This window comes from Micropterus dolomieu, linkage group LG22 (assembly GCF_021292245.1).
Source record: "Micropterus dolomieu isolate WLL.071019.BEF.003 ecotype Adirondacks linkage group LG22, ASM2129224v1, whole genome shotgun sequence".
Taxonomy (NCBI): domain Eukaryota; kingdom Metazoa; phylum Chordata; class Actinopteri; order Centrarchiformes; family Centrarchidae; genus Micropterus; species Micropterus dolomieu.
Window position 1 is genome coordinate 35,731,293 of NC_060171.1, and position 9,477 is coordinate 35,740,769.

Below are 9,477 nucleotides of genomic sequence, written 5' to 3' on the forward strand. Positions count from 1 at the left end.
CTTACAGTCACTTAACGATCTCTTACAGTCACTTAACGATCTCTTACAGTCACTTAGTGATCTCTTACAGTCACTTAACGATCTCTTACAGTCACTTAACGATCTCTTACAGTCACTTAGCGATCTCTTACAGTCACTTAACGATCTCTTACAGTCACTGAGCGATCTCTTACAAGCACTTAGCGATCTCTTACAAGCACTGAGCGATCTCGTACAGTCACTTAACAATCTCTTAAAAGCACTGAGTGATCTCGTACAGTCACTGAGCGATCTCTTACAGTCACTTAACAATCTCTTACAAGCACTGAGCGATCTCGTACAGTCACTGAGCGATCTCGTGCAGTCACTGCGCGATCTCTTTCTGTCACTGAGCGATCTCTTACATTGACTGAGCGAACTCTTACAGTTACTGAGCGATCTCTTACATTGACTGAGCGATCTCTTACAGTCACTTAACAATCTCTTACAGTCACTTAGTGATCTCTTACAGTCACTGAGCGATCTCTTACAGTCACTGAGCGATTTCTTACAGTCACTGAGCGATCTCGTACAGTAACTTAACGATCTCTTACAGTCACTTAACGATCTCTTACAGTCACTTAGTGATCTCTTACAGTCACTTAACGATCTCTTACAGTCACTTAGCGATCTCTTACAGTCACTTAACGATCTCTTACAGTCACTTAGTGATCTCTTACAGTCACTTAATGATCTCTTACAGTCACTTAGCAATCTCTTACAGTCACTTAACGATCTCTTACAGTGACTGAGCGATCTCTTACAGTCACTTAACGATCTCGTACAGTCACTTAGCGATCTCTTACAGTCACTTAACTATCTCTTACAGTTACTTATCCTGTTTACACATTGCACTCCTGTATACATGTCACATAATACACCAATTATGAAAATACAATTAAGAGTTGATTAAAAAAAATTAAAAATTAAACTGATTAGCAGAGGTGAATCGTGAGTATGACTTGGTGGTTGTACTGATGGAATGACAATTTACAACAAAACAAAAAACAAAAGAAAATTATCAACAACAAATGGGGAAATGAGACAGTATTTTAAGTTCTTAAGTTACTATAGTAAGCTTTTACTATAGTATGGGTCTCATCGTTAACAAACATTAAGTGTGTGTGATTTTGTATTTGTGTGTCTCTGTGGAATAACAGGTTTGACCTCTCAGACAAAGATGACTTCTTTGACAGCAAAACCAGGAGTTCAATAGTAAGTCCACTCACATTTTTCTGGGATTTTTCCACCAACACCAAAATATCCATTTATACATGACTGGAGTTTTTAACAAAGACATTTTTCTGACACCTACATATTATACAATGAAGTAAAACCTTCCAGTTGTTCATTGGAAATCCCAGAGATAAACTAATAACAAGTAAAGCTAAGAAGTAATATAAACAGTTTGTCTATGATGAGGGTTATCGTCCATTCTGTCCCAGCATGTCTCTGTCATGTCATAGCACTGACACCATTAATTACATTTCAATCAGCTAACAAATAAATGCACAAATTGACAGGGTTTATCCAATCCCTAGATGTATACGTATTTAAAGTATTTATGTAAAATATAAGCTTTTACTCTCATCTCATCTTTCAGAACCATTTTGAATGGGATTGAGCCAGGAGTTTGGTTGAGGTCATAAATGCTATTGCAGATTAGAGATTTGTCATTGTTTCCTTGTATTGTTGATTATACACTAGAATATGTTCCATATGTTTTTTAGATCTTCTGTTTTGTATTCCCTTTCAGGTTTTTGAAATACTAAAAAGAACAAAATGCAAGGCCAAGTACAACATGGGTATGTTTTGATCTCTGTCTCTCTCTCACTGCCTGACAGACAAACAAACAACATTGCACAAAATGGGATTAACTTGTACAAATGTGTTTCAAGTATTAAAAATCAGATAACTCGTACATTGGTTTCTAATCATAATCCAGCACCCTGTTTCAGAACGCAGGTTTAGTGAAAACTCTGAGTGTGTTCAGCTTGAGATGAGGAAAATTTTGGGTTATCTATTCAGAGTCCGAGATCAGATAAACGTTATTTCAGTAACTGTGGCCACTGCTGTGAGCTAACTTCCTCGGGAGGAGGTTATTTTGAACAAACTCTGACTCCTCTCCTCCTGCGCAGCCTGAAGTAGCTGTCGGACACAGTTTTCTTTACTCATTCATACTGTCCATATCAAAGCACATACGGAATGCATTCATTTGCAGTTTTTAGATACACTGAAATCTCAGTTAGATATTAGTTTGTCATCCAAACATGATCTTTATTGATTTAACACAGCACATTTAATAATAAATGTATAGCAATGTAGGCATCCCAATGCTACTCATTCATTCCAAACATAGAACAAAAAAGTCGGAGATCTGAACAAAATCTTCATTTCACCCAAAAGTAATGCAAATAAATAAATAAAAATAAAACAATAATACTAATAATCATTGGTTGAGATACATCTAACTATTTTTCTAAACTATTTTTTGATAAAACGTTCTGCAAATGTCTGTCCATTTGGTATATTATCACAATAAAACCAAATTAATTCATCTGACTTTTACCAATGTCCTGGAAAATGGATTTGTATGATAGGCAAATTAGCTTATATTTAATGAGAAAATACCTCATAGCACATAAAAAAACATAAAAACTTGTAATTCAAAAAACGCTTCTATTTATGTATACTTTTAAACTTTTAAACTGTGCCAGGAATTCATGCTTGCTTTATGGGCATTTGTTTTCTCATACTCTGAAGAGATCAAGAGTTTTTTTCCCATTTGTTAAACCAGTGCTTACAAATGTGTCATGTGCATACCAAACATCCTACATGAAAAACAAAAAGCATCTTTAGATATTGAATATGCTAACCATGGAAAGCTTTCAAAATTAAAATGATTGCTTTTAACCCAAAGCTGTGCTGTGGATACTGGGACAACTTCACTTGCTTACGACCATACTTTCCCACTAAAGTTCCCTTCTACATTGTGGACACTGGTTTTCCCCCTTGCCCGCTGTCAAATTTCCTCTGGTTCTGTGGAAGGTATGTGAGTACAAATGGGAGGCGCTGCTCAAGTAGCGAAACGCAGTAGTGGTCTTGTTTGTTTTGTGTTAAATGTGTTTTTTCTTAAAATGTCGTTAGTGTGACAAGTGGTATGTGTAAGTCTGCATGTCTTTGGACGGTGGGAGGAAGCTGGAGACAACCCATGCAGACATGGGGAGAACATGCAAACTCCATAAAGAAAGGCTGGGGCAACAACTCACAGCCTTCTTGCTGTGAAGCAACAGTGCTAACCACTGCACCACCATGCTGTTCAGTTCAATTCAATTCGATTCAATTTTATTTATATAGCGCCAAATCACAACAACAGTTATCACTGAGCTCTTTTCATAAAAGAGCAGGTCTAGACCATACTCTGTGATGATATTTACAGAAGCCAAACAATTCCCACCAAGAGCAGCACTAGGCGACAGAGGCAAGGAAAAACTTCCTTTTTAAGAGGCAGAAACCTCGAGCAGAACCATGGCTCAGGGTGGGCGGCCATCTGCCTCGACCGGTTGGGGGTGAAGGAGAGAGAGAGGGAGAGAGAGGGAGAGAGAGGAACAGAGAGAAAAAGAGAGGGATGGTAGGAGAGAGAGGGGAGGGAGGCAGCCATCACAATATACACACATAAGTACAGACAGTAAATGTGATGTTGTGATAGACTGAATGAATAATGGTACAGATATTTATAGTAGTGTTAATGATAATAATCATAACGATAATGATAATAATAACAATAGGACTAGTAGCAGAGGGTGTCCTACACCAATTCAAGTTTGCTAGCTGAAGTTTATAATGAATTCTGTCGTAATATAGCAGGCTAATGCTAGCCCTGTCGTACTCTGCTAACAGCATGCTTTTGTTCTTTTATTAGAAGAGCCACGCCTGACTGATAATTACTGAATGACTTCTTTAGATGGATATCAGAAAATTCTTTGCATCAAGGAGACACAGGGAAGCAGTAGAGTATGAGGCGTATGATATGTCTGGCTGTAGTTTGTGATAACACACTGCCGCCATTCTTGTCCACAGTCTTGTCACTTCCCGTTTGGACTACTGCAACTCTCTCCTTTTCAGCCTCCCTCACAAATACCTTCATAAACTTCAACTGGTCCAGAATTCAGCTGCCCGTATCATAACTCGAACACCCTCCATCCACCACATCACTCCTGTTCTCCAACAGCTTCACTGGCTCCCAGTCCTGTCCCGTTTCCAATTCAAAGTCCTTCTGTTAACATTCAAGGCCATCCCCAACCTTGCCCCTCCGTATTTGTCTGATATCCTGCAGGGTCCAACTTCCACCCGCTCCCTTAGATCCTCTTCCTCCATACACCTGTCTGTCCCCCCTACTCGTCTCACCACAATGGGGAGCAGAGTATTCAGCCGCTCTGCCCCCCGTTTCTGGAACTCTTTACCACCCCAACTTAGAAACATCGATTCATTCTCCCATTTTAAATCGCAACTCAAAACACATCTGTTTAAAACTGCCTACCTCATTTGATGTAAATTTTTAATGTTCTATTTTCTAGTTTTGCTGCTTTTAAATGTCTTTGCATCCCCGTACGGTGTCCTTGAGTGCCGAGAAAGGCGCCTTAAATAAATAATAAAAAAAAAGGCGCCTTAAATAAATAAAAAATAAAAAAATAAAAAAAAATGTTTATTGTATTTTATGTTTTATTTTTATTATTACTATAAACTAGTGAGCAAACGTAACATTAGTTGTCTGTTAACCAGGGATGGATATTAGCATCATCCAGTAGCAAGCCAAAAAGCAATTTTATTCTTTATGTCAAAAATGTAAATGTGAGGCTGTCAAGAGCCAGAAATCCTACCACAAGATATTTTGTGGCTCCCTGCTGTATTTTGTAGCTCCCTGCTGTAAACGTAAATGCCTGAATTATACATTTGCAGCTGGTACAAATGATCAGATTGTGTATTAGGATGTTTCTTCTGAAGAGAAGGAGTAGCAGAGTGCTGAAGGAGGAAACAGAGGAGATGGAGAAACTAAGGTAGATGAAGAGTCACGGCAAAGTATGGAGAATGAAAGGCCAAAGTTACCACCACACCACACCATGGAGATGACACTAAGGGAGGAGCTTCAATTCAATTCAATCCTTTACTTCATCAATCTGTCTCCTGATGTAATCGGTGAGAAAGAGCAGGCAGTTGTCAGTGGAGTGGGATGTCCTGAAGCCTGATTGAAATGTATAGTCCAAATCATTAGAGGATATATGTATCTATCTGCTCATAATTGATCTTCTCTGTTACACTGATAGCACACACAACATGGATATAGGCCGATAATTTCCCTGATCTAGCTTACTTCCTTTTATAGAAACGGATAACTCTCGCCTGTTTAAATTCATTGGGAAACATTCCCAGCATAGTGGAAAGGTTTACTATATGCGTTTCACAGGGGGTGAATCCGCAACATCCCTAAGGAATCTGGCAGGAATATCAAGTCAATTGCTTTGGATAGGTTAAATTCTTTAAGTTTGTTTAACACTGTTTCCTCAGACACTGTTGCAAAAGCATCAGCCCCTTGTTTTAAATAGAAAGTCTGGACTTGGCTCTCTCCATAGGATCCTGACAGACCCGGCAACTTATTAACCAAGGTTTTCGCAATGGTTGTAAAATACATATTTATTCTGTCAGCTACCCTGGCCTTATCTGATTTAACCTTTCCTCTAATATCCACGCTGAAATTGTATGTTTTAGTCTCGATTCAGTGACTTCTATAATTTACGTGGACTATCCTTTTTCTCTAATATTTTGTCATTGTAGTATTCTTTTTTTGGCCCCCTCTATGTTTTCTATTTATCTAATTTCGGAGTTTCTTGTACTCTAAATATAAAGATTCATGTGTAGTTTTCCTGTACTCTGAAAAAAGATAATTTCTTGCCCTAATTGTCTTTAAAATAATGTTGTTCATCCATGGTTCAGTTCTAATCTTCATTCTCATCTTTTCTGGAGCAAGCTTGTCTGTCAGATGTCTGCCAGAGAGAGCTGTTATGTGCCATTTATTGCTGGCTACCTTAACAATGTTAGACAGTTTATTTTTAAGATTTGTAAGATTCCCATACCAAGCTATACAACAAAAAGTTAAAATTAGCTCAATAAAAGACTTATAAAATAAAGTAATCTGCGCAGAAAATGAAGCATCTGAAGACCCTTCTTGTAGACAGTCAAAGTTCAAGTTTTTGTCAGTCACTGTTCCTGCATACTTGTAAAACTCCACTGTCTCACTAAGTGACCCCTTGATTATTGTTGGAGAGGTTGAGTGGGGAGTTTTCCTGAAGTCTATGGCCAAGTTTTTAGTTTTAATGACATTTAACTTCAAAAAGTGGTGGTCAGACCATTCAAGAAAGTCGTTCAAAACTGGCCAATGGTCGACCTTTCCATACTGGAGGACTGACTTATAAGTGTCGCCTGCGAACTTCAGAAGAAGCCTGTTATCATAGTGACTCCTACAGTCATGTGTATATAGGAGATACAATAGTGGGGACAGGACACACCCCTGGGGTGAGCCTGTGGATGACAACCGCTTCCCAGACAGAACACTATTAAAGCTGACTGACTGGGGCCTAAATGTTAAAAAATCCAGTACCCATTTTACTATACCTGGATCAAGTGGACAGAAGTTTCCCAACTAAGATGTGTGTTTGGATTGTATTAAAAGGAGATGACAAATCGACAAATAAAAGCCTTGCATGGGTTGTTTTTAGCCTCAACATGCTTAAACAGAAGATTAAGTAAAGTGGTGATAGCATGATCTACTCCTCTGTTAACCTGATATGCAAACTGCATTGGGTCAAGCATGCCCTGAACCTTATCAGTCAGGATTTGCTTGATCAATCGCTCAAAGTTCTTCATCACTAATGATGTAAGGGCTACTGGCATAAGGTCATTAACCTCTTTTGGGTATCTGTTCTTGGCCACAGGGATAACAACATATTCCACAGTCTTGGGACCTTATGCTGGGTAAGTGACATGTTAAGAAGATCGGTAAAAATATCACATAATTGATCTGCAGAGACTTTAAGAAATTTATAAAACATGGATTTCATGCATTGTAGGGTGAGAGGGGGTTGCGCAATCACTCAAAACATCAAACAGAGCACTCTGCACATTTGTAAATTCATGTTTGTCATTAAAACATAAATAAAAATCATTCATGGCATTTAATTTATTTTGTGTGTTGAATCATGTTTGAATCGAAGCCATCAATAGTGATTGATCTATTATTTGTATTGTGCTGGCTTGTCATGGCTTTCATGCCATCCCATACTTAACTTATTACTGTAAAATGCATCAACTATTACAAGGTACAACGTTGTTTATTAGTCATTACACAGCACAAGGCTGCATAACAAAACGAAATCTGTAGTTCCTGCCACACACAACATGTAATTAAGTGTAGGCCTATATTAAAATATGCTAACATATAAAAAGTTCAGTTTTAAAGCTGCAAGCAGCATTGAACAGGCCCTCGCCCCCTTGCGCACCTCAGGTGGAGCGACAGCGGGGGTCTCTACATAGCATGGCTGCTGACACTGCTCTGAAGTTAACACATATTACACAGGTGAAGTGTGGAAATTTTTTGTGGTTGATGTCACTTACTTATGCAATTCAAAGTGGCTGACTTCCGGTGGGGTTTAGGCTATAGCTCTCAAAAAACAGCTTCCTGTTTCATGGAGAATAATTACTCACCAAGGCGAGCATTTGACATGAACTTAGATGGATATGGACAACCTGCTATGAGGAGCATATAGGCATCACTATGGACATTTGTCATAGTGGTAAGGTTTTATGTGGGGTAAAAACATAAATGAGGCACAAGAAATAAAGTTTGAAACATGTCCTTCTATGATGCCAGTAAGTGGCGCTATCAGAACATTGGATTTCCCACCAGTCCTGAGGTGTGTGCAAACTTTCCTGTGGATTCAACTATCCTAAGACCATGAAAAATGAGAAAAATCAAAAATCAACGCCACGCCATGGCCATGCCGTTTTAGCAATCAAAAAACGCTTCACAAATTAACATTGCAAGGTTCTTAAGATGGCACTACACACATTTGAGGTCAATCGGGTTAAGGCTCTAGGAGAAGTTTGTTAAAGTACTGAGCATGTAAATGGGGAAAGGTTTTGTAAATAATCAAAATGGCCAACTTCCTGCTGGTCTTAGGATATTGCTCCAAGAGGCTGTTTTGTAAGTCTAGAGATGCTACATCCCACAACCATGCCCCCAAACCATAACAGACAACAAAATACACCTTTTCTAACATGTGGCCACGTTTTGTGATTTTTCAAGCATTCTTAGCCCTTCAATAAACAACTTTCTGTTTCATGGCAAATAATGTGTAATATGTTTAAAGATATGATCAATCTATCTCTATCAATAGGCTATGTACCACAGTACTTTAAAGTAGCTGTAATTAAACCTCTTCTGAAAAAGCCCAAACTTGATCCGGATGTTTTAGCCAACTATAGACCTATATCTAACCTTCCATTTCTCTCTAAGGTCCTGGAGAAAGCAGTTGCTAAACAGCTGTGTGACTTTCTACAGAGCAATAGTTTTGATAGTGATTTTCAGTCAGGATTTAGAGTTCATCATTGCACATAACTGGTGAAAATTACTAACAACCTCCTTATTTCATTAGACAAAGGACTTGTCTCTGTACTGGTTTTATTAGATCTTAGTGCTGCATTTGATACCATTGACCATCAGATCCTATTGCAGAGACTGGAACATTTCATTGGCATTAAAGGAACCACTCTAAGCTGGTTTAAGTCCTATTTATCAGATCGATTTCAGTTTGTACATGTTAACGATGAGTCCTCCATGCATGCCAAAGTTAGTCATGGAGTTCCTCAAGGATCTGTCCTCGGATCCTCTTCACTTTATATATGCTTCCTTTAGGCAATATTATCCGGAAATATTCCATAAACTTTCATTGTTATGCAGATGATACTCAGTTATATCTATCGATCAAACCATATGAAACTAATCAGTTAGCTAAACTTCAAATGTGCCTTCAGGATGTTAAAACCTGGATGACCTGTAATTTTCTAATGTTAAACTCAGATAAAACTGAAGTTATTGTTTTGGGGCCCAAGCACCTCCATGACGCATTATCTAAAGATATAGTTTCCCTTGATGGCATCGCCCTGGCCTCCAGCACCACTGTGATTAATCTTGGAGTTATCTTTGATTTTCAAGGACCACCTTTTTTCACCTACGTAATATTGCAAAAATCAGGAACATCCTGTCTAAAAATGATGCAGAAAAACTAGTCCATGCATTTGTTACTTCTAGGCTGGATTACTGCAATTCCTTATTATCAGGCTGCTCGAAAAAGTCCATTAAGACTCTTCAGCTGATTCAGAATGCTGCAGCACGTGTTCTGACAG

The 9,477-nt window shown here is 38.5% G+C and overlaps 1 protein-coding gene across 1 annotated transcript in view; it reads left to right on the forward strand.

Moving 5' to 3' along the window:
* Nucleotides 1-9,477, forward strand: part of LOC123962261 (anoctamin-1-like) — a 76,181-nt gene that overhangs the window by 39,738 nt on the left and 26,966 nt on the right. The window contains exons 5-6 of the mRNA XM_046038288.1: nt 1,179-1,233; nt 1,775-1,823. Of these exons, the coding sequence (XP_045894244.1) occupies nt 1,179-1,233; nt 1,775-1,823 (104 nt within the window). The remainder of the gene's footprint in view (nt 1-1,178; nt 1,234-1,774; nt 1,824-9,477) is intronic.